Raw genomic sequence first — 25815 nt, forward strand, 5'->3', positions numbered from 1 at the left:
TTCCTTGAGGCTGGTTTCCTACCAGTTCTTTCAGCTTTTCTCTCTTGGAGGTGATGGCAGGAGGAAGGAGACTGGCTGGTCTGATTTCCAGTTCTACTCCAGGCCTCAGGCCCTCCCCCAACGCCCCCGTGCTCTTTTCTTGTCAGGTTTCAGGTCTCTTGGGTGGGGTTTACAGCCATACCAGATCAGAATGCAGGAGTGCAACAGGGGCCTGGGGCCCACCAGAGGGAGGTGATTGCCCAAGAGGGCAGTTTGCCAAAGGCATTTTATTCATGGTCAGTGGAGTATTACAGAGCTGAGGAGGCCAGGCCCTCCCTACCCCACCTGCCTGGGTCTTAGGGAAATGGAGATAGAAGGAAGTGCCTGCACGGGACTGGAGTTTCCAGGGTCTCAGAAATAAGAGGGATGGGAGAGAAATGCACGAAGGGGCAGGAGAGGGACTGGAGACTCTAGCCTGGATTAGGGAGATGGGCCCCAGGGAAGAAAGGGAACAACCTGAGACTCAGTGGATGAAATAACCCCTGCCTCCTCCCCAGCAAACCCTTTTATTTTCCCCTCATGTGGGCAGATATGGGGTGCTTCAAATGATGCAAAGCTTAGCCTCATTTACCTCAAAAAATGTTGAGATTAAGAATGTAATCTTAGTTGGATTAGCAATTTGGTGGGAGAGGAGGGGGTACACTGCCTCAGTTTTCCCCGTTTCCACATTTGTTTTTTCCCTGCAATGCCCACCCCCACCCCCTACCCCTGCACGTTGGGTTTAACCCCACCCCTTCAAATGCTTCTGCAATTTCAGCCTGTGTCCAGCCAGGGGAAGGTACAAAACCAGAGGGAGGTGGGCAAGAGAAGACAGGGAGTTTGGAGGACCCCTCCCTGCTTCACATCTTTCTCTCCAATTAAGGAGGGTCCAAGGGCCACATTGCTTTGAGGGTCCCCAGATTGGGGGACACAGGGCTTTCCTCCCCAGTGTTGAGTCCATGGGCCTGTGAGAAGCCACCCATGGGATCCAGGCACCCCTTTGCCCTCATCAAGGAATCAGGCTTTACCTCCAGCACCTTGGGCTTAAGGGACAAGAGCTCAAGCCTCTCAGTCCCACCCTGTCCCAGCCTAGCCAGTTGGGGAAGCCCTGGAAAATGCAGGGTCCCCAGGGGGCACACAGGTCCTGGGAGCAGGGTGTCTGGCCTGGAGGATCCTGGGAGCTGCTGCTCTAAGGGGAGAGGAGGCAAAAAGGGTCCTGGGAGGTGGGTCCAGTCAGAGGGAAGAGAGGGTGGGAGGGAAGGGGTGAAGGAGGCAAAACTGGGCAGCTCGCTTCGAAGGCTCCCAAAACGGCAGCAAGGGCCGGGCTGGCAGGGGCCTGGAGCAGAGCCAAGTCCTGGAGAAAGAGGAAGAGAAAGAGAAAGAGAGAAAAGGTCAACAGAAGTATTCTATAACACCAACAATGACAAAACATGTACAGCATGTTATGTTATATTTTAATATATCTTTATATTAAAAGTATAGCTGTAATATTTCAAGATGTATATTAATATGTGAACTTATAGAGATTTTCTGTTTTTTTCAAGCTATGATCCATGATATAAAATATATTGCAATAAACAGAAAAAAAAAAAAAAGGTCAAGAGTGAGCCCCCATCTCTCCAAGCTGCCCCTTGCTCCTCCCATTAATCATTCCTTTTTATCTCTTTCTTGAACATTTCTCTTCCTTTTGCCACCTCCCTTCCTTTTTTGCTTTTCTTCAGGTCTCATCATAAATGTCATCTCTTTGGGGAAGCCTCCCAATACTCCCAGCCTAGGTGAGAACCACTCTCCACCTGCCTGTCCTCGCTCCAGGGCACTTAGCTCAGTTAGAGTCATGTAGTCATTTATGTGTTGATTTCATATCTGTGCCCTGGCCTCTGTGGGGGCAGTAACTGTATCTGTTTTATTTTCCCCTGAGTCCAGCCCAGCCTGGCACATATTAAGTGCTCAATAAAAACACATTGAATGAATAGATGAAGTGTATTCTTTGCCATAACTGAATGGATCCATTCTCCACTCTCTCTGCCCCTGCAGCCAAGGCCTCTAGTTCTAGCTGGGCAAAGAATTTGTTGTGTGGCCTTGGGCTTGTTGTTTAAATTCGCAGGCCTCTGTTTCTTCACCCATAAAATCCCCTCTCCTAGCTGAGATCAAGTGTCATCATTGGTAAGAAGGGACCTGCAGGATTCATGGCTTTGAGGCCCAGGGCAGATACAGGGTGAGCCGCAGCCTTCCTCTCTGTCTGGCTCTGGCCCATAACCCTCCTCCTCCAAGAAAACGTCCGTCTTCCCATTCTTTCCACATCCACCCTCTTTCCCTCTCCTATACTGCCAGGATCCTACAATAGGGACTCCCAGCCCAGGGTCCTTGGAGATGATTATATAGAACTTCACACCATTTTATATATTTCAAAAAGCCTAAAGTACTTAAAACCTGGAAAAACAAACTAATTACTCATTTACTAATTACTCCATTTTATTTGATAGGAACACTGTTTCTGAAGTCGGATCTAGGGAGGGAGAGAACAGTAACAATGATCTTCCATGAGGAAAAGTGTGGAGACTCTGCCAGAGCGCACCCTTTTTCTTGGTTGTTGTCCTTTTCCTTGGGTCCTTGATGAGGTGGAGACTGATGTTTTCCCCTGGGAGTGCCGTGTCCCTGGTGCTCCTGAGGTCAGGGCAGTGTCTCCCTTCACGGCGCGGTGGGCATGAGGAGGAGATGTTTCTAAGAGTTCCTCCTATCGCTCTCCCACCCGCTTTCTGACACCAGCCCTGCGGCTGCCTGACTCTGGCTCATTAGTCCCAGCACTCCTGTGCCTGGAAGCAGCTTCCTCTCTTCCTCTGAGTGAGGTTGCAGGTGACGGGCTGGCACAGCCTTTGGAATCCCAGTCCAGAAGTGGGACATGTGGTTGCTACTAACCCTCTGGTGGCCTAAACCTACTTAACATGTACGGCCCAAGAATAGGCAGGGCATGTGTGTGCCCCTGCGGTGGGGGAGGGAGGTGCAAAATGGCCCACTTCAAGCTGGGGGTTGGGAGGGAATGCTTTTCCCTTCCACCCCCCCACCCCCCCATAGTTTCCCAAAGAGAGACGCTCTGTGCCCAAGGCATTCCCAGAGCTGGGAGGAGGTGGGTGGGGGTGGAGGAACAGGGAGGGCTGTTCAGGTGCTGTTTAGCTCCAGGCTGCCAGACCGGTGGCCCAGCGAGTCCCAGCAGGCCCTGGGCTGCCCCACACCCACGGCCTCAGCTGCATTCATCGGGGTGCAGAGTCTGGGCCCCCAGCTGCACCAGGGTGGAGTGAAGGCCAAGGGTCCTTACTCCATGAAATTGTCTGGAGTGCAAGGGTAGTTCCTGGGCCTCTGCACAAGAGCCTTGGGTTGGTCAGGTGTCTCTTTGATCTTCTTCACAGAAAATCTAATTTTGTCACTTCTCACCTTATGGCACATGTAAGAGCTGACGTCTGCCTACATTTTCATCCTCTTCTCCAATGCCATCATGTGTGCCACCACACTGGCCTCCTCCCAGTTCCTCTTCCCTGTCTCAGGGTCTTTGCACACACTGTTCTCTCTGCTTGCCAGGTCTCCCTCTGAGCTGACACCCATGTACACTTTGGGTTCCAGCTCCAATGTCACTTTGTCGAGGAAGTCTTCCCTGATGCCCTCAGCACCCTAAACTTCTCCTCTGTTGCAGTTCGTGCAGTTACAGTTACATGTCTATTATTAATTGAATGTCCACATCTCCCCACTTGCCTTCAAGCCCTATGAAGGCAGTCTTGCTCATACTGGCACCCCCAGCCCCTAGGACAGTACCTGGCACATTAAACACGAGGTCATTAAACATCTGATGAAAGAAGAAATGAATGAGTGAGCGAACTTTATCTTCCCAATCTCTCTCCAGCTGAGCCTCCTTCTTTGCACTGTGGCCCTTGTTGTGGTTCTGGCCCCATCATCTGCCTACATTATGTTCAAAAGCCTTATGTCTCCTCCAACCCGAACTCTATACACAACCTGAGTAACCTTTATAAAATGAAAATCTGAATATGCCTCTTCCTTCTGGTCCCCTCCTGACCACAGGATAAAGTCCAACTCCCTTAGAATGGCTCTGAGGCTTTCCGTAACCAGACACCAGTTTGCCTCACCACCCCATCTCTCACCCTTCCTGCTGGTTCCCGTCCCTTCACATCCTCTCTGAACTCTGACCAAGGCAAGCTACCAGCAGTTCTCCAGATCTGCTACACTTGCTCACAGCTTTTTGCTTTACAAATGCTATTCCCTCTGCGGAGGTGTCTTTCTCTACCTTCTTCACCTGCTCAGGTGTGGCTCCCTCTAGCAAGCCCCAGCTTCTTCTCTGTGCCTGTAGCACCTCGTGCTTACATGAATCTCAGCACGGTCACTGGCAGTCCCTCCCATCTCTGCTCTCCACTAGGCTCTGAGCATGTTGAGGGCCACTTTTCATCTCTGCACCCCCACACCTAGTAAATAGCTAGTGCTCAATAAATGTTGAATGAATGAATGACTGGTATATTATCCCTTGTCTCATGCCCCCTCAGCCATGCATTCAGCCAGGAGGGCCCTCCGCTCCTCTGGTTGAGACCCTTGGACCCTCCCCAGTCCTGAACACTCACGGTGGCTGCTGCCACTGCTCCCTTTCTTCTCCGCAGAGGGCCCTGGTGGCCCTCGGGGGGCCCGCTGTCCGGCCAGCTGCTCCACCATGGCCTGATGGGTAAACAGCATGCTGTGCAGGAGCTGAGGAGGGAGGAGAAGTAGGTGTGGGGGTGGGATGGGCTCTCCCTGGCATATATTCCTCCAGCACACACTGGTATCACCACCCAGTTGTTAAAACAAGGAAATACTCTCATACTTGTTCATCAATAACCGCTACCACATGCTGCCTGCAGTCTCAGATGACCCGAACCTTCTCATAAGACCCCCACACCCTTTTCCATGATCCATCCACCACTAAAGAAGTGGTGCCAATGGACTGTTAAATACTCTTGCTCCTGGGCCACTCTGGGACTAGGATGCAGGGGGAGAAGAATATTGAAGGCTGATGGGTCCCTGAGGCAGAGAGGAGGGCTGAGGGCCTCCTGGGAAGAGGGGCAGGGCCTGGTGAAGCCCTACAGGGGCTGCCTTCATGCCTACCTCATTCTGCATACCCAAGGGCACCAGGGCTGGACGACACAGGGCTGGGGCCCCCAGCAGCAAGTGGGGGGACAGTGGCGCCCGCACTTCCCACAGAGGATAGTTGATTATGATGAGCTTGCTGAAGTTGAACTTGTAAGTGAACCTTTTGCCTTTGGTTTTATGCAGGATCCTCTTATTGTAGTAATACCTAGAGAATCCAAGGTTGAAAATAGAGCTGACCCAGTGGGCAGAGAATGGAGTCGGTGACCCAGCCACACCCCCCTCCCCAGCAAGGACAAGCCCAAGCTGTTCCTGGAGAACCACTAGGCATCTTGCCACATGCAAGGACATTTCCCAAGCCTTGAAGTGGTGGGAATCAGACAGGGGTGCCAGAAGTCACAGCCCCTCCTTGAACTCTACCCTCGCTGGCCACGTTGGCCGCCTCCTCTCACCTGAGGGCCCGGCTCAGCTTGTCATAGTTCATCTGTGGTTTGCATTTCCTGCGGCCCCAGAGGCGGGCCACCTCATCTGGATCCTTGATGACAAACTCTCCGTACTCTCCCTGCTGCCAGGCAATGACATGGCGGAACTCTTCCTTCTGCAGCAACTCCAGGATGAAGTGCCACAGCTGGATCTGCCGGGAGCCTGGGGATGACTCGGCTTTGTAGGCCCAGTCAGGGAAGGCCAGGCCTGGTGTGGGGAGGGGAGTGTGAGGGCTACCCCACTGCTCCGGAGGCCCTCCCCGAGGCCCCACAGGAGCATGGGGAGACCTGGTAAAGATGCTCACCTGAGATCCAGTAGTTGCCAGGAGTGGCTGGGACATCCGCAGCCAAGCAGCTGCAGTGCATGGTCCACTCCGGGGGAGAGAGGGCTGTGCCTGGGCCTTGGGGGAGAGGAAAGGAAAGGAGGAGTCAGGAAAAGGGCCATGAAAGAGGAGGGTAGGAGTGCAGGAAGGAAGGAAGGACTGGAGAAGGCCAGGAAGGAAAGAGATGAGAGGGAAGGAACAAGCCAGTCAAGGGGAGAAAAGGGAACCTGAGGCAGGAAGCTCCCCCATACCCAGGGCAGGGCCCAGTCTCCTCTGCCTAGAGGCTCATTCGGGACTGGGGCTCAAGGGTGAGCCATTCATATAGATGGAGAGGCATGCAAAGGGTCCTATATCCTGCCCCTGCCGGGGGATTTAGATAGAGAATGAAATCTCTCCTTAGGGCTTAACAGGATTGGAGTTTTTCCCAAGAGAAGACAAGAAAAAATGTAATTAAATGTTGGCTCTCTCTAAATCTTGAGTGGGGGAAGGTGATATATACATGTATGCATACCTTTGTGGTACTTAGAACAATTTTACATCTGACAGGAGCAGTGATGTTTGAGTGTTTTCTTCACCAGTGAGTGCCAAGTGCCTGGCACATAGCAGGTGTTCAATAAATGACTGCTGATAGACCAAATGAATGGCAGTGATCAATAGTGCCATTCTTTGTTACATCTATCCTCCTCCTCAGAGGGTCAGGAACTTAGCTGTCTTGCTCAGGGCTAGCTCCCATATCCCATTCTACCACTGGGCATTGTACTCACAGGTGCTCTGTAAATATTTGTTGAATTAATGAACCATGGGCAAGGGAGAGGGTTTTCCACTGGGGAAGGTGGGGGTATGGGGTTGCAGAATGAGCCCCAGTGAGATCAACTTGCCCGATGCAGGCAAAGGGAGGAGAGAAAGTGTCTAAGCCCCAAAGCCTTCTGGCTGGGACAGAGGATGGTGCAAAAGGCCAGTTTCCACTACCTCTAATGGAAGATGAAACGGTGTGCAAGAGGACTAAGGAGGGATAGGAGAGACGGTGCTGGGGACACAGAACATGGGGCCTGCTTCTGGGGGAGGGGGACGGGGAGTTGCTGGGGTGCAGGGGAGACTCCTAGGTGTTTAACACTGTGTGTAAACAGGGTTATGCAAGCTGGGTTCTGGGTTTCTGTTTCTGATGAAGTTAGTATGAGGGAACCTTGATTCTCAACTGGAACTTAGCAGGCTGTCAGGGCTGGAGGGCACATGTGGGGTTTATCTGGAATTGTCTCCTCAATTTCTAGAGGGGGTTCAGAGAGGGAAAGGGACTTCACTAAAGACACATGGTGAATTAGCCGCCAAACCCCTGACTCCTAATCCATAGCACTTTCTCATAGACTGAGTTGCCTTAAGACAATTGAAAAGAATCATCTGTGGGGCGGGGCTTCTCAAACTCCAATGTGCATAAGAATTATCTGAAGTTCTCTTTAAAATTCAGAGTTTGATTCAGTAGGACTTGGTGGTCTGCACTTACAAGCTCCTAGGGGATGCTGAGGCTGTTGGGCTGTGGGGCCATGGTTTGAGTAGCAAGAATCCATGGGATACAACAAAAAGAGGCTGTGAGTGTTAGAAAGTCAAGGAATCACAGACACCTCAGCTTGTAAGACTTTCCTGGCTCCCCCCACTCCCAGCACCAAGATGTCATCTGGCCATCTGCTCTTCCTTTCTCAGGGAATGCTCAATGCCAGGGAGTTCAACTGACAAATCGACAGACCACAGGGGACAGGAGTTTCTGGGGGCTCCCAGTCTGGACTGAGCTGAGAATATCTCTGGAAATTAAGGTAAATAGGACAGTGAGTAAATCCATGCCCACTCGATGTCCAGATGAATAGGTTATCCCACCTATTCCTCTGTCGCTAAACTGACAGCTGACATTCTGGAATCCTCTTCTCTCCTTTCCTCCCCTGAAGCAGATGCCTGCATTTCTCTCCCACCCTCCTTTCCTGCCCTGTCCACTGGGAAGTTCCTCCTTTGTCTAATCTCAAGCAGATTGGATCTCTCCTACCTCAGTTTAGGAAAACGGGCTGGGAAATGGTGGGTGAGGTGTGCAGAGGTAAGAGATTCCAAGGGAAGACTGTTCTCTGGAGGAAGCTGATAGAATCCCTATGGCTTGTCCTGGTGCCTGCTGAATCCGATGGTCTTTCCTGGTCTGAAGGATCTGAGACTTCAGAGCAGATTTAGGATCTGGCAAGGTGAGAATGATAAAACCCTTCACTTATCAGACATTCAGTGTGCCTTGTGCCTGAGCTAAGGGATTGAAATTGACATACACTGAAACCTCACACGGGTAGCAGAGGAGGTGGAGGAGGAGTTGTGCAACTTCCCTAAGGTTGTACAGCTCTTAAGGAAAAGAATGGAAAGCAAGGCCTTGAATCAAGATTTATAATATTCAGCCACCTAGGTAGTGTCCCAACATCCTCTCCCCTACCTGCAAAGAGAAGAAAACCCCAAAACACAAAACCCAAGTGGTATCAATAGGTGAGGTCAAGTTTCCTGAATGCCAGCATCCTCCTCCCCAGCCTCTCTGAGTCTGTGACAGTTCCTCGTGGATCCTCCATTCTCTGAGGAGCTTGCCAGTTCTGGGTGTGGAAACCTTCGCTGCTGACAAGTCCTGCCAAATGTCTGCTCTCAAGGTCTTCCTTTTCTGCCTGAGCCCCTGAGCTGACTGTGGGGAATTCAGAGAGGAGCAGATTTCAAGTTTCTACTTTCAAGTCTAAGAACTGTTCTTGGTGCTTAACCTTAATTCCTCGTGCTTCACTTTAATCCATACTCTGATGGTGATGCTCCCAAGGCTGGGGGAGGTAGTCCCCTCTGTTCCCCCTCCCTGTCCTCCAGACCCCCTGTCCTTCCCCCTTGTGCTGTGGGCTAAACACACAAAGCTTGGGGAAGCTCTAACCATGGCTCTGCAGAGCTCCTACAGCCCCTGTAGCCCCCACTGCAGAACCAGGGCAGTGGCCCTAGAGGAGGACGAGTATTAAGAACCATAAATCAAAAAGAATCATAACCCAATCTTGAATGATGAGCAGCTTCTCTTAAGCACTTGGTATTCCTTGAAGGGTTATAGCAGCAATCCATTATTACTGTCATCATCACCACCATTCTGATTCCTAATAATATGATTAATCCCCCTGGCAATATAAGTGTTCATTACAACTCATGTAGGTTCTAGGTCATTATTTAATAAAAGCAATATAGATAAAAATGATAACCATAGAGTATAAGCCTTAAGCGAGGGCTTGGATCCAAAGGAAATGTCTGAAGCAGATTTTACCTTCTGCAGATTTTAGTTAATATGAATTAGTCCCTGTCACACACCCAGCACTGGGCTTGACATTTTTTTCCATATGTTACTTCACCGACTCTTCTTCACAACAACCCTTCGAGGTAGGTCTTATCTCCATTTTGCAAGCCGAGGAAATTGAGGCTCAAAAAGATTATGAAACTTGCGTAAGATCCTGGCCAAGTGGTGGAGCTGGATGGGAACAGGTCTGTCTGACTCCAGGTTGTGAGCTGTAATCAGTCAATCAGGGCAGAAAAGTTTAGGACGAAACTTCGGAGCAGAGGCAAGGCTGGCAGGAGGTGCTGGGCCCTGAAGGAAGCACTCCAGTCTAAACCTATGATGTGGACTCTTTGCCAGAAAAACTATCAGCGGAGGCCCCAGGAAAACAGAGGACAGCCAGCCAGATGGGCAGAGAGCAATACAGAAAGGGTGAGAAAGACAGGACATATACAATATAGGAAAAGAATCAGAGAGTTCAAGACCAATGTTGAAAATATGCAAAGTAGAAACGTGCCATCAAGTCACTTTGTTGTTGGGGCCTTCTAAGTGGCTGAAGGGGATTGACTGCATAATCTGATTGATTGGACAAAACCAAGTCTTTTCAGTGACTGCTTGATGGATTCAGTGGGGAAATAGGACTGTTTATAAATGAGCAGGCAGCAGGAAGATAAAGACCATGAGAGTCAGAGAGAGAGAGAGAGTGAATCAGAGAGAGAAACAGCGCTGCAGAAGTCAGGAGCCGTGGACTCAGCTGAAGTCAGAAGATGGCCCAGGGGACTGAAAGATCAGAGTGGAGAAGCCAGCCCAGAGGAGAGAAAGACCTGGGAGAGAACCCCCTCTCAGACGCTTGTTAGCCTTAAACAAACTGCGCATCCGCTACCCCTCCACCAAATCCCCAATCTGATTAGAAGTCTCTGGTCTCTCCTCTTGTTCTCAGCCCCAAGTGGAGAGTGGCTAGTGCTGAGATCTCCCTTAATACTATTAGTTAAATCTGCTTAGGTAGGAGCAAGAGCAAGAGGGGCTGGGAACCTGGGAAGCGCAAAGCCAGCTACCTTTTCCTCAGGGAATTTCGGGGAAGGGCAGGGATAGGTGCCCTTTCTTCCCCTCCCCTCAACCTCTCCTCCATCTCCGATGACCAAAGGACATGGCAGCAGAGACCCCAAAGACGTCTTGATGCTGGGTGCTGGCTGAGCCCCGTCTCTCCTGCAGCCTCACCTCTTCCTTCCCAGTCAGGCCCCACACTTGAGAAATGCTTCCCCAGCGGGTCCCCAGCAGTCCTGCTTCTCCTTCTCCCTCCCCAGCCCTGAGCCCCTCTCCAGGATCCCTCTTGACTGCTCCCATTGCCCAGTCCCCTCACCCAGTCTCAGACCTCTGCCCAGTCCCTCCTCCCAGCCCTCACCCCTTGCAGACGCCTCTGACTGTTGTCTCTGTGGTCCCCAGGGACCGTGGGATTTAAAAGGTTTGTGTAACTCTGTGCAGCAGAAATCCAAACCCAGACACCCCCAGGCCCCAAAGGGCATTTGAAGGTCAGGGGGAAAGTCACACCTCACACAGACCCTCAGGGACCCAGGGGCTGGGAGATGGGATGGGGTGTCAGGAGGCCAGCTTCCAGCTCCTCACCCATCCCTCTGTGTGTTCAACCCCTGTAGGTCACTGGTTCACTCTATTTGACCTTTTTATCTTTCTTTACCTCATTTGCTCTTCATTAGTCTTCATTCCTCTTCCCTCTCACTGATTCTTTCTCTTTCCACTTCCATCCCCCAACCTTGCCCACTGCTGCTCATTCTGCCCATGTTTTCCCACTCTTTTCTCTCTTCTCCGTTGTTCACCTTTTTCTGTCTCAGTTTCTCTTGGTCTCTCCATTTCTGTCTTTCCTTCCTATGTCTGCAGATCGCATGTCCTCTCTCTGTTGCTGTCCCTGTCTTGTCTCCCTGGGGATGCCTGTTTCCCTCCTCCAGAGTGTTGTCTCTGTCTCACCACTTTTCACCCAGCCCAGACCTCTGTTTCGCTACCTCTGTTACTGTCTCTCATTGTCACTTTCTCTTTTCTTGCCTCTCTTTTTGTCTTTCCTCTCCTGCTCCTGTCTCCCACCCATTCTTCAGAGCTGGAAGCTGAACACGGGCTTCCTAGCTTAGCCTCACCTCCACTTCCGTACTTCCTCCCTGAATCCCTACAGTACCCCTTGCCTTTCCCCCAGTGGCAACCTCAGGTTGGTTCCTTTCACCCCATTCCCATCAGCTGTGCCCCAGGGGAGCCTCCTGACTGGACACCCCCATCCTTCCCTTTGTCCCTTGAACCAGGGACAAGAAATCCCCTCCCAGAGGGTGCTGAGGTGGCCAAGGAGCCAGGCCAGAGGGAGAGGAAGTGAAAGCTGCTAGCAATCAGCTGAGCTGGGTGAGTTGGCAGGGCTGGTGTGGCGCTGAGTACAGGGAGCAGGAATGCAGTGGGCAGCCTCAGCAGCAGGCATTTGAGGTGGCTCTCACTAGCCAGGGGCCCTCTGACACCTTCTGACTCAATCCCCAGCCCTCAATCCCCATGTCTACTCTCAGCCTCAACCTCGACCCCAATTTTAGCATGAACCCTTCAACTTCCACACAGTCCCAAGCTCAACAGAGGGCTCCAACCATGTGCCCTGGTCCCTATGCCCAGTGGGGCCCACTCCCCTTGGGCAGGGCCAGAAAGGGGCTTGGAGTGGAGTTGTGGCGACACCACACTCTTCCCAGCCCTTCTCCTCTGGTCTCCATTGGGAAGGGGCTGGGAGAGGAGTAGTTCTTCTCTTTGCCATGGGAGCATCGTCTCTCTGTGCCTCTCCAGCCTGCAAGCCTGCATCTGCCCTCACCATCACAAGGTCTCTCGTGGTCAGGGGACCAGGCTCTCACACTTGGGGCTTCTTGGTCCTAATTCTTTGAGAAAGACCTCAGGAGTCTGAGGAAGAGAGCAAGGCAGGTGGATAGGACAGAATTCCTTCACCCTGTCAGAGGTTTCAATTCACTTCACCCCAACCTAGCTCAGCTGGGAGCACAACTCTAGCTCTCGCCGTCCTGGTACCCCTTTGCTGCTCCTGCTCCTTCCCATCCCCATACAGGATGCCCACACTGTCCCCCGCCACCCTCTGCCTGCAGCTGATGGTCAACCCTCACCCACTGCTCTTCAACCTCAGCCACACAAATGCAGCAGTGAGCTTGCTTGGATGCAGAATGCCCTCTGTGCACAGACCACAGGACAGGGAGATGGCTGAGAACATCGTTCATTCAGTCCCCAGAATCCAACTGCACCCATTAGTCCCAGGAGTTGTATCTGCCCCTGAGAGCAAACATCTGGCCCCAGCTGTGCCCATCTGGGGAGAAGAGCCTACAGCCATGCTGGACCTGCTGTCTTTCTGATGTCCTCCCGCAGGTGCCAAGGCTCTCTCTGCCCAAGTGCCTAACACCTGGCTCTGTGGCTGTCCCCCAGCTGGAAGAGCGCTGCTACCTCTCAGGTTGCTCAGTGCAGCCCTTGGGCTCCCATCTCCACCCGGTGCTAGGGTCTTCTACTTTTCCCCTTCCCAATTGCCCCACAACTGGCTCCACAGTTGGGGTGGGGGTAGGGGCAGAGAAGACCAGCCCCAGCAGCAAACCTGCCGCTGGAGTACCTTACCTTGGTGCAGCAGCCAGGTCCCTGTGCTCCGTCTGGCTCCTCTGGTTCACTCCTCCTTGCCCAGTGACGACCCCTCACTCATCACACGCGTTAGGGTTACTTAAAATGAGAGCGGGATCTCCAAGCTCCCAGGGGAGCCGAGGTGGTTTTCAGACAATAGCATTAACCCTTTGGGGGCCGGCAGCACCATGGATCTGCGCCCCCTCCCATGCGCCCCCACCCCTGTGGGGGGTGGAGAGGGAGGGAGTGTCTCTTACTGGGTCCTTTGCATCCAGAGCCTGCCTCTGGAGCAGATGGTTCCTAAAATATCTGACCACAGAGAGACTGGTGGGAGGGCTACCCCTTCTTCAACTCCAGGAAAAGGGATGTTAACCTATATGGAAGTCCTTCCAGCTGTCTAGCCTTCCCACTGTGTCAGCCTGTCTCTCATGAAGCTTTCTGCAGAGATAGAGTCCAGGCCTGGAAAAGAATCCCTCTTTACAACATGACTCTTAACGCCACCCCGCTCCTCGTTTTCTGAACCCCAGACCTCCACTCTGCTCATACAGTAGTGCTGGATCTTCACAATTTGTGACTTTTTTTTAGTGTCAAATAAAATGACACTTCTAGTTTACCTAATATTCTTTTCTCTAAGGATTTTAAAGAGCCTATTATGTTTCTTTCCTCTTAGAGTTCTGAAAAATGATTTTTCCTTTTCCTTATTAATATGACTTGAAGTTAGACAGCAGGAAGAACTTCCAAGAGATAAGCCAGCCAGGAGAAAGTGACCACAGGGGCATCAGATAGTCTCCAAAGGAAATAGTAAGAACAAGATAAGGGGCAGGATTCCAGAAGCTCCTGGGGAGGGTATGGAGGACTTAGGTAACTGACCTTCTGGAGAGGCTTTTCAGGGGAAATTGGAGGAGGGTGGATGCAAAGACCAGAGTCTCTGTCTTTAAAGTCCTGGGGACCAAGCAACCCTGGAGCCTGTCGGGCCTGTGTCCAATCTCCCCAATCCCTAACAGGGAGGAGAAGATTGATGGATGTCATTGGGGGAATCAATATGATTTTCTCTTGTTTTCCCCTGACTCTGAGAGGCCAAGTTTCCCTCTATTCCCCCCACTCCCCCCTCATTACACAGCCCCTCCCAACCATGAGCTGATCGAGATGGGAATGGAGGGCCATGGAATTAAATTCTGGGGGTTGTTTTCTGGTTAAATCAACCGAAGCTAACATGATGGAAAGGTGAGAGAGAGAGGCTGATTGATGGAAGAGACAGGAGCTGGGGGCCACAATGAGAGGGTCCTCGTGGGGGAAGGTAGGGAGGACAGAGCACTGGCCCACGGAGGAGAAAGAGGAAAGGGCTGCAGAGGGAGGGATGGTGCAGAACACTGTTCCAGGGAGTTGGACTCAGGCAGAGGGGGAGGAATATTAGCGAGCACAGGGCAGACCTGATATCCATAGAGGACAGAGATATACAGCAAGAAAGACCAAGGTCAGAACCAAGATATGGAATCCTGGGCACTTCTCTTAGGTGGCACTGGTGTTTCCTCATCTGGAGAGCGTGTCCTGCCCCTTACTCACCTTCACCCCATCCCATCTCCTTCACTTAAGAGTTTCAGGATCCTTTGAGCTAGAAGCAGGGAGATGCAGGCCAAGGAGAGCTCCTTTAGCAAGAGCTTCTGTCCCCCTCCTCTTCCTGAAGGCCCTGTTCAATGAAGGGATCAGAGTAGAATCTGAAGTGGGAGAAGAGGGCTCTAGTCCCAGGCCCCGGATTCCCGGGGTCATTCAGGCCACCTCCTGCCTGCACAAGCTGTCAGGGTAGGGAACCATCTGAAAGGCCTCCAGACAATGAGGCTCAAGGCCCTTCTGTTCTCCCACTTCCTGCCACCATCCACTCCTGGCAAAGTCCCTCATGTGGCTAACTTCAAGTCCTTTTGAAAACTGGAGGGCTGCTTCTGAGCTGGGTTTCCCCTTCTCTTCTCTGCTGCTCCATACATGGTCCCTACCCACTTCCTCTGATCTTCTGGGAAACCCGTAAAAGCATCCTTCCCACCCGCCCCCACTTTCTGTCCAAGTCACCCTGGAGTTGCTGGCCCTTGTAGACTGGGTTGGCCGTGGCATTAGGAAATCAGGGCCTGGTTCAGACACTGCCGTCTGGGGTGGCAAGCTGAGACTCCTCTGTTTCTTTCAGAAGATATAAATGAATGGCCTAGTGCCCTTTGGGCAGTGGGGGCTTGGGAGGGGATCTCCAGACCAAATCAAGCCCCTTCTAGATCCTGAGAATCTCTGTGTGCATCCCAGTGCCAAGCACAGTGCCTGGACTGGGGGCTGCTCTATCTGTAACTATTAAGTGAATAAGGGGGCTGCTCTATCTGTAACTACTAAGTGAATAAACCAAAAGTTACCTCCTGCTCTAACCAGCTCCCCACACTCTAGTCAGTCCAACTACCCTAACTCACAACAGACACCTCAACGCATTTTAAAATGTCTTCAGAACTCTCCACTTCATTTCCATTAACTGTCTCTGGCCCAATCTAGCCTCTTAAACTTCACTGATACAGTGACATACATGGTGACACGATAGTGGGGTCTGGGCCAAGTGGGGTGGGGATGGAGGCTGCTCCTCCATCTGGAGACGGAAGCTGGCAGGAGGCAGCCTTCCTACTCTGGGGCTTAGTGCTGGCTCTGGGTGTCTCCCAGCATCCACTTGGGCTGAGGGAGGGGCAGGAGGGACTAGGAACAGCTCCCCACCTCAGCTCCCCTCCCAGCCCCTAGGGCTTAATGGCAGGGACTCAGGCATGTAGAGTGTGCTTCTCACAGGAGTAAACGAAGGATGTGCTATTTGAGTCTCAAGTAGAATTTTCCTGTTCTAGTTAGTGACTTTTTTCATACTTGAGTAACCAGCATGAGAGGCTAACTTCAGAGCCTATCGACCTCATCAAGATCTCACCACCCTGAATGGGTCCTCTCAGGCCTCACCTGACATTGTAACCACCTGACATTAAAATGGCAGGGCCTGGGGCAGAAACAGGCCTGGGGGAGGGCTTCTCAAGGGGCCACACAGGGTGTGGGGCTTGCCAGGCAGGTGGAGAGGAGATGGTGTCATCTTCCCTGAGGAGTAGGAAGAAGCCAAGAAAACAGGCTCTTTTGTCTTCCACTCTCTCCTTGCTCTTCTGCCTAGGGTCTGGCCTGGGCTCACAGAAGCCAGTGGAGTGAAGTTTGGGGGGCCTGGCTGGTTGCAGGAGGGTCCGTCTGGCCAGTTCGTTTGTGATGGAAGAAGAACAGTCGTTAATCAGCAGTTCTTGCCAGCTGCTGGAGAGGGGCTACTCCCATGGGGTAATTCCTTTGCCTCCTGCATTGGCTCCCCAAGACAGGATGGGGCCCAATGCACCCCCATCAGAGGGACAGGGATGGAGAGGTGGTGGTGGTGGAGACTGGACTCAGAGGAGGGGAGAGAAAGGGGCACTCCTGAGTAGAGGGATAGGCCCCCAGGTGGTGGGCAAGGGGGAAAAGAATGGAGTGCCAGTAAAGGTTGGGAAGGAGGAGGAAGTCTGATCTAAGGAGCCAAAGGAAAAGAATTGGAGAGGAAGAGGAGAAGCCGTAGAGCAGTGTGGACAGAGTAGGATGCCGGCCCAGCAGTGGCCAGTCAGGCGGCCCTGGAATGCCACATCCTCATTTGGAAGTGGGGGCGGGAGGGCAGGGAGGGGAGGCTGTGTGTGTGTGTGTGTGTGTGTGTGTGTGTGTGTGCGCGCGCACGCGTGTGTGTGTGGAGCCCGTGGCTGTGGTGTCGGTGGAGACTCTTCATGTCCCATTAGCGGCAATGGAAGGTGACATGTGGGGATCGATACCAATCGAGGCAACAGACTCCCAGTAATAAACCCATTTCACTCACACTTCTCCACCCCCGCCATCCCCACCCCACGAGAGGGAGCGAGGGCTTCCCACCCCTGACCCGCTCTCCAGAGAGGCTGCTCTCAGAGCTGTCTCCAGCCCTGGCAGTGGGCAGGGTGGGGCTGGTGAGGCCTGGGCCCAGGGTCTACTGCCTGCGGTCTGAAATCCCCTGCCTGGCCCACCTTCTTCCCCCTGTCTGGGGGTGAGGAAGAGCTGGGATCCCCTCCCAAACCCTATGGGTACTTCCAAGGCAGAACAGGGGAAAGGTCTGGAATGTGTTGATCAGCTCACCCCATGTGGACAGATGAAGACGTCTTTGTACTCCTGGGTCTACAGGAGATCATCTGTCCGTTGTGCCTCTGCGTGGGTGTTTGATTGTGTGTCAGTCTGTCTCTGTTGGTGGGTGTGTGTCTGTGTTTCTCTGAGGATTTATGAAGTGAGTGTTATGTTTCTCTGTCTCTGCCACTGTGTCTTTTCGTGCGTAGGTGTTTGTGTCAATTTTTGTGTTTCCAGTGTATGGTGTTGGTGTGCTGTGTGTGCTCATTTATGTCCACATATGCCTATCTCTGGGAATGTGGGTTTGTGAGCCTGGGCCTCTGTGTGTGTAAATCTGAGTGGATGGGTCCATGTTTCTGTGGGTGTCTGCTCTGGGTGTGTGAGCTGTGCTGTTTTGGAGACTGTGTGTACGTGTCTGTGTGTATGTGTGTGTGTGTGTGTGGCTGTCTTTGTCTCCTGTAGGAAAATGCTGCTGACCTCTCAGTACTTGGACCAAAATCCTGCCCCAATCTGGTCCCTTGATCTGTACCTCAGGCAGTGTCCTGCCTTCCAGAGAGGGTGCTCAGATGTCCTGCTTTGCCTGGGACTGAGAGGTTCCCCAGACGCAGGACTTTCAGTTCTGAAACTGGGACAGTGCAGAAAAATGACAGTTGGTCACACTACTTCCAGGCCTGGACACAATGAGGCCAAAACAAATGGCAATGCAGGTGTCAGGGAAGGAAGGATGGGAGAAAGATGGGGTAGGGAGAGTTGAAGGGGAAGATGAAAAGGTCGAGGCATTTGAATGGATAAGGAATTAGAAAAAAAAAAAAAAAAATCAAAGCCCTGTGGGAGCAGTAGGAAGAATGCTGGCTAGACTAAAAGAGAAACTTGCCCAGGCCACAGACTGGGACTTTAGAAACTAAGACAGGAGGGAAAAGGGATGGGTTGTACCCCGCTCTGGAAAACTCCAGAGTCATGCTGGGCTCCATGGGGGCCAATGGCTGAGAGAGAGTGATGGTGCTTGCCTGCTCCTGACTGGGGTGCATCCAGATAGAGGGCCCTATGGGGCTCCCACCCTCCTGCACACCCCGTGCTGCTCTCTCCACCTCCTCATTGGGTAGGGATGAGAGCATGGCTCAGAGGTGGGACTCCCTTCATGCAGAATGTGAGGATGCCTGGCTTTGAGTTCTTCTCTCTTTCTGCCCAATGGTCTCTCCTCCTCAAAGGGGACAGAGCAGGGCCTGGATGGCCCTGGGTGGTGGGCATGGGTGGCGGAGGAGGCCAGGAGGCTTCAGGTGGGGAGCTGGTTTATATTCTCTAAATTCCATGAGGAGGGTCTGAGCATTACCCATTGTGTTTGCCATGGGATTCCCAACCACTACTTCAGTGCCTGCCACATGATAGTCCCTCAGGAAATGTTTATTGACTAAATTTCTAGCTTTGCCCCCAGCTCCTGGGCACTTTTGCTGTCCTCCTCTCCACTGTCTTTTTCTGTTTTGTATCAATTCAGTGTTTTTCAAATTACCCTAACACTGGCCCTTTGGAGCTTCCATGAGTTTGAAGGGTTGGCACAACCATATATATTTAAACTGCCATTGGAGATCACATAAGGCTTTTATCTGTTTTTTTTTTTTTTTGTCTTTTTCGTGACCGGCACTCAGCCAGTGAGTGCACCGGCCAACCGGCCATTCCTATATAGGATCCGAACCCGCGGCGGGAGCGTCTCTGCGCTCCCAGCGCCGCACCCTCCCGAGTGCGCCACGGGCTCAGCCCGCTTTTATCTGTTTTATAAACTGAGTTCTCAGTAGAAGTTTTGAAAATAGAACTCCAGTACTAAAAATCTTTGCACCCTGGCCCACTCCTGACATTTGCAGGTACAAATGGATAATTGCTCCCTGCTGCACTGTTCGTGAGGATGTGCCCAGACTCCTGGATGCAGCTCCCACCATTTGGGCAGGGAATTCCAGGGTGAAAGAACCCAGAGTGTGGGCTAGAGGGAGGGACATGGCTCTAGGTGGGCACGTCCCCTGGCCCTGCCCTCACCCAGCTGGGGCCCTGGTTGCCCTGGTTTCAAGGTGGTGCTCCTTGAGAATTATAGTTTCAGTATCTGCTCCCTGCCCCTCTGTGCTGCTGGCCTGTGAGCTGATCCAGGGCTGAGCTCTGGAAGATGGTGAGAGAACTGAGCCTGGTCCAGGATCTCATGCTTTTGTCTTTTGTGTAGCATTCTTGCCTGATGCTCAGGTAGGTCTTGTCTCTTCCCTCAGACTTGGGACTTGTGGGAGCCAGGAGTTGTTGCTTTTCAGATTAGGGGCTCCCTGGGGAAACTGTATCTCCTTCCTGAGACTGGGGGTCCTCTGGGAGAGGCTCTTTCCCTAGTTCCCCTTCCTCCAGCTGGAGGCCAGGTGTGCTACTCAGCACTGGGGGGTAGAGAGTGGTAAGGCAGGCAGGCAGGAAGGACACACACAGGGCCACAGGAGGCAGGGGTCAAGTGGCATCACACGTGGTTTAAGAGTGTCCGAAGGAGCAGCAGGGGGATGGAGGTGAGCCTCTGAATGCTGAGTGATGTGCAGAAGCCTGGCACAGGAGCTGGGGGACACGAGGGCTCACAGGAAGCGGGATGGGTGAAATGGTGAGAAGAGGCAGATTGAGGCTGAGTTCTAGGCCTCTGGAGTTTGGGGTCCCCCATAGGTTCTACCTCCCCTGCTCTTTTCTGGGCCTCTGAGAACCTGGGGTAGGCAGACATTTCCACTGTCTGGAGCCAGGAAGGATTTCTCACATGAAGAGAATTCAGGGCCTCCAAGGGGAAGCTGGTCTCCCCTCCCTCCACCCTCCCTCCAACCCCAAACAGCAACCCAGGGCAGGCTAACCAAACTATATATATATTCTGTGTTAAGGAGCCCTGTGTCAGGTTGATAGGAAAAAACAAGAGGGAGAGAGAAAGGGAAGCCAGGAGAATGCAGAGCTCAAATGAGAACTGAGATAAAGCAATTACCTGATCAATACGGGTGAAATTGAGTAATCTAGCAGATCAATAGCATGGGCAGGAGGCTGGGGGGGGCGCTCCCTACTCTCAGCCCCGCTCCCCTGACCACCCCTGCTGCCCGCCCCTCCTCTTTCAGAGGCCCCCGCCCCACCTCCTTGGGAATTCATCCCTAAGTCTGCCTTCCTCAGCCTCTGCACTCTGCTCCCCAGAAATATCATCCCCTGCCCTTCCCAGCCCCCACCCTGTGCCCAAGCTGCCACCCCCACCCAGACTCCCTCTCCACCTCCTCTCCTCTCACTCACTTCCCTCTCCTTCCTTCCCAAGCTCAACCTGCTCTCTCATCAGCCCGTCTGGGTTGAAGCCTCCTCCTCTTTCTCTACCTCTCCCCAGCCCAAGCCAGCTGGATAGCCAGCTGCCCACACTTGTGTCCTGGGAGCAAGTGTGGGGAGGTGGTCTCACCCGTCCCCCAGAACTAGGTTGCAGGGAGCAAGTCTTCCCCCATCAGCCAGACCTGACTGCGGAGGCAGCTGCACCTCTTGCTTCAGTCCGCTGGTGGTAATACAGCCTAATTACACCATTTATGGAGCACTCCTGATGTGCTAGGCACTGGCTGTGCTAGACTCTGGGAGTGGGAGCTGGGAGGAGGTCCCTGGTTCCTGCTGATCCAAAGGTGCTGACCGTGAAAGGCACTAGTCCATCTGGGGACTGCCTGTGTCTAGAAGGGGACCTTGGGGCTGAGGTTTTTTTTCAGAAGGGGAGTGGGAGACAGTGAGAACTTCACCCCCAGTATTGCGAGAATGCTTGAGGTCCTGCTGGCCCAAGTCAGTATTGAAAATTCTATGGCAACTAGAAAAGTTACAGCTCACTAGAGGATGAAAAGAAGGGCTGTGGCCTTGTGGAGAGAGCACTGGACTAGGAGGCAGAGACTCCTAATTTATTCCCATCTTCCATTACTGCTAGGCTGGAAGCTTCTGGACAGTCAGGAGTATGTTTATTTGACTCTCTGATCGCAGGACAGGGCCTGGCATCCAGCAGACACTCAGGAAATGTTAGTTGAATAAATGAACAGTCACCTTGCCCACAGTCTGCCTTTTATTTCAGTTCCTTATGTTGGCTAGTTTCCCCTGCTAAACTGTGAGCCCCTAGAGAGCCAGGGACCTCCTGTGTATCTCCAGCACCCAGCCCTGCATTCAGCAGCCATCCAACAATGTTTGCTTCATGAGTGAATGACAATATAGGTAAGACTCTCCCTTTCTGGCCTTAAGGTCAGTCCAGGGGAGCTCAAACTGGCAACGATTTCACGAGATTCCCTTAGAGAATTCAGGGGCCTCTTTAAAGCAACTCAGTCCGCCGTCCCTTCCTTCTAGGCTATAGGTGTCACCACTGCAAGACAGAGAAGTTTTTGAGAAAACACGTGGACTTCAGAGTTGTAGACTCTGGGAGAGTCCTGGCTCTGTGACTCACCAGCTGTGCTGACCTTGGGCAATTCTGTTATCTTTGCTGCCCTTCCTTCTTTTCACCTGCAAAATGCAGATATAAATAGTACCTTCCGCAGAAGGTCATTGTGTGGATCAAGTAAATTAACACAAGTGACAAGAACATATAAATGTTCATTGTTATTTTCAACATGGGGGTAGAAGGAGTTGGTCAACAGAGGGGCAAACTTTCAACGTGTGCAGATGAAGATTTTTTCCAGCTGGGCCAGGAGTAGGAGACTAAAAACAAACCTCCTATATCTATTATATTCTGAAGACAGACCGACACCTACATATCTCAGTTTCCCCTCCCCCTCCTTCCAGTTAGGTACTGCAGGGACAAAAGTAATGCAAAGAAGACTCTGAAATCTCAAAACACTCATCAGAATATGACTGCTCCCCACCCCCTCATCTGTTTATGTTACTCTGAAGAATGCTGGGAAAAAAGAGAAGACAGTTTTAATGACACACTGGAACCAAGGGTCCCTCTGCTGTGGCCAGAATCTGGACAAGGCCAACCTCTGCTCTCTAGAGAGAGGGGTCCTTCCACCCTCCCCTTCCTGGTGAGTCCCTGCAGGACTCCAGGTGAGAGCCAGGGACAGTCTACTAGACCAGTCTTGGGCTGAAGGTGGGTGGAGTCAGCGACCTGACAGCTGAGACGGGGACAGAGGCCTGCTCTGCTGCTACTCAGGCCCCATCTTCACTTCTCATTGTTTGAGCTGTAAGCAGGGGTTTATGGATTCTCTTCACTGTTTGCCTAGACCAGATCCCCAGATCCTGGAGCCAGGGGTCTGTAGACAGTGGGGTGGAGCTCCCCTTCCCATTCCCATCCACCTGGGCACAGGTTCCACTGTCAGTAGGTCCGGATGGGTCTTACTGAAGGCTCATCTGCATTCTGGGAAGGCTTTGATCTTTGATCTTTCTTTCTCTGTCAGTTCACGCAGTCTACCACTAGGAGCCTACTTAACCACAGCTTAGGGCCCTCTCCCTGGGCCTGCCCACAGGTGCTTCCTCCCCCTCCACTGGGTTCTGGCCAAGATCTCAACAGTGCAGATTGGGACACCTGGCCTGACACCTGGAGAAACCCTTAAGATTGGGCCTCCCCACTTCCAGAACCCCCAGTCTGCATCTCTGATTCTTAGATGCTGGGGGGAAGAAGTGTCTTCACTCTCGCCTCAGAGATCCAAGGCAGCAGGGAAAGTATGCCATCTGGAGTCAGGAGACTAGGATAAGTCACCCACCCTGGGCCTCACTTTTCTCATCTGTGAAACAGGGACTGAGTATTTAGCTCTTCTTGTGAGGGGCCATTGGAAATGTGGATGTGAAGGCAGAGAGCCCCCCAGAGTCCAGTAATCATGATGACAGAGTAGGACTCACATAAACATCTTGGGCATCTCATTAAAAAAAAGATTTCGAGTACTAAGTGTTTTATGTGCATCATTTAATCTTTACAACAAACGTATAAAATAGGGAAATTGAGGCACAGAAGTTTCTATAACCTGCCCAAGGTCTCATAGCCAGTAAAGAGGCAGGGGTGGGACTAGGGATTAGAGCCAGTCCCAGAGCACCCCCCTTCCTCAGGGAGTCAGTACCATCAGCTCCTGGGAGAGGAGAGGCAGGGCTGGGACTGAGGGGCATGTCTGAGACAGCACAGACCTTCTTGGGGTTTCCTGCTGCACTCCTGCCCACTTTTTCTTTTTTTTGCAGGACAAGGGATAGGTGAGTGAAGATGGAATTAATGAATCTGAATCCTAGGAGAGGGGGCAGGAAGGGAAAAGCCCAGCTGAGACTGTTTAGAACTATAGGTGTCTTGGAAACTCGGAGACCAGAGCAGCACACTTAGTGGGAGGGTTCTCTACAATTTCAGTTCATTTTTCTCTTGCTCCACATTGTATTTGAATAAGTAAATACCCAGCAAATGTCCTGTGAGTACCCTGAGAGGGGGGCAGGTTTGAGGGAAGGAAGGAGTACAGTTGCAGAAAGAGGGGAGAGAGCCTGAAGGTAGAGGAAAGGGAGGGGACAATTGCAGGGGCAGGGGCCTGGAGGGTGGGAGAAAGCTGTGGATGAATAGGGTCCGCAGGGCTGTACTCTGGGGTCTGGAAGCTTGACACTGTATGCACAAGTGTCACTCTCTCCTCATCCCTTTGCCTGTCCTCCTATCTGAAACTTGTATTTTCTATCCCAACAGTCAAACTTCCTTCATATGTTTCTTGCTATTAGTTTATTCAACAAACATTTAGCAAGCACCCTTAGGCTCTAGGCAACGTGCTAGGCACTGGAGAAGGGGAGATGAATTGAACCCTGTGCTGGTCCTTGGCTTCTTGATTGTACTTTAAGAGGCTAATCAGTGTGATGACAACACAGTGTGGTAAGGGCTGGCACAGAGGTAAACATGGGCTGTAGTAGAACACAGAATGGTGCCCCTGTCCTGCCAGGAAAGGCCCCTGGGGGCGGTGACATCTATGTTGAATTCTGAAGGATAAGCTGTAACTGGCTAGGTTAAGTGGAGGAAAGAAGGGTGTTCCAGGCAAAGTGGGACCGACCAGATCAGCAGTTCATTCAGCATAGCAGAGAGGCCTCCTAGCAGAGTGGTTAAGAGCACAAGTTCTAGTGCTAAAGCCCTGCTCATACCAGTTAACTTCTCTGAGACTCAGTGTTCCCCTGAAGAAAGTAGGGATAAACACAGCACCTACCTCAGAGGGTTATCATGAGGATTAAATGGGTTAAAACAAGCAAGTCCTTAAAAATGCCTGGCACATGGTAATTACTCTTGTAAGGGGAAGCGGGCCAGATTAGGAACGGCCTTTCCAAGTTATACTAAGGACTGTAATATGGAGCCTTGGAAGGCTTTATTCCCTGCTAACTCACCATGAAGGGCTCTGGGGCTCATCTTTCCTCTGCCAGCATTCTCACCCCCAGGCCCCAATTCTCTCCTCACTTTTTCCCCTTGCTCATCACCACTCCCTCCCCTCTTTGCTTAGAATTTGAATAATCACTTTCCCATTCTAAGCACTGAATGGTCAACTTAGGCTGTCAGAATCAGATGTCTGTGATCCTGATCTCAAAACTATGTCCAAGTTTGTTCCTAAAATGAATCTCCCTTTGCTTTCAGCAGTGAGCAGGGGAGAGAAGCAGGAGGGTCTCATCCAAGTCCATCCCCAGCTTCTTGACCTGGGTTACTTCAGAGTTGATCAGTCAGCTCCTGTTGCTCTACTTTTTCCTGCCTAAATGACTTAAGTCTTGAGTAGACAGAGTAATTTGACGGGGTAGTTAGTGTCTCAGGGCTATGGCTTTCAATGCTCTCACTGGCCTAGCCGAAACTTTTACTCTTTTGTAAAATATCTGGGATGACTATTACTGCAGAATAAAATGCAAACTCTTCAGGTGTCTCCTAGGGCCTTTCATAATCCATTTGTTTGCCTCTTCAGCCTCATCCTTCACCACTCAATTCCAATTTCAAGTCAAATCTAACACCAGGCATATTGAGACCTTCAGAAAGCCACTTTGCCTATCTCCCATAGGTAAAATAAGATTACTGCCTGGAACCATTCTTCTTAAGATGTGTTCATATTCAATACCCCACCAAGACACCCTCCTACCTCTTTGGATTCTTGTCCTCTACTGGGAAATACTAGGTTTCCCTAGAACTGGCCTGCCACATACTTAAACAAAAAAAAAAACCCCAACAATAACCACCTTTATTGATATAATTCACATGCCACAAAATTCACCCTTTCAGAGTGATTGTAATTCAGTGGTTTTTGTTGTGCATTTGTCATTACTTTCTAAGTCCAGAATATTTTCATCACCTCAAAAAGACCCATTAACAGTCACTCCCCACTTTTTCTGGCAACCGTTAATCTGTATTCAATCTCTATGGATTTGCCTATTCTGGACATTTCATATAAATAGAATCAGGCAACGTGTGGCCTTTTGTGTCTGGTTTTGCCATGTACTATTAATGGATCCTCACAACAATCTTGAGATAGAAATCTCCCCCTACCTTGTGTCTCTGGCTTTGGTTTCCTTTATCTGGCAGCAGCCATTCATTCAAAGAAATTGACAATCTCCAAAACTGTTAAGAGACCCACCTCCTCACTATGTTGGTACCTGCACAATAGGAATAAAGAAGTGTGGGATGGGATAGGTTAGCACGAATTTGGCAAATTCTCTGGCCTGACCACCCTGGCACAGTGTATGATAAACAACAAAACCAACACAAGGCAGATATACTTAAAAGTATTGTTTTTATTTAACTTTAATTTCTGAGGTAAAATACTTTTTTCTTTCGACTTCCATAACAAAATACAGAGCTATCAGATACCCCTGGAAAAAAATATGTATA

The 25815-nt window shown here is 51.5% G+C and overlaps 1 protein-coding gene across 1 annotated transcript; it reads right to left on the reverse strand.

Annotated features, from left to right (window-relative positions):
• Positions 1-896: 896 nt before the first annotated feature.
• ETV3L (ETS variant transcription factor 3 like) lies at positions 897-5999 on the reverse strand. The gene is made up of 5 exons (XM_063107021.1): positions 5924-5999; positions 5589-5826; positions 5155-5344; positions 4638-4758; positions 897-1372 (listed from the first exon to the last, which is right to left on the reverse strand). Exons 1-5 carry the CDS (start codon positions 5982-5984, stop codon positions 897-899), a joined length of 1086 nt encoding a protein of 361 aa, XP_062963091.1. The 5' UTR covers positions 5985-5999.
• Positions 6000-25815: the final 19816 nt, after the last annotated feature.

The sequence above is a fragment of the Cynocephalus volans genome, chromosome 8 (assembly GCF_027409185.1).
Source record: "Cynocephalus volans isolate mCynVol1 chromosome 8, mCynVol1.pri, whole genome shotgun sequence".
In the NCBI taxonomy this organism is placed as follows: Eukaryota; Metazoa; Chordata; class Mammalia; order Dermoptera; family Cynocephalidae; genus Cynocephalus; species Cynocephalus volans.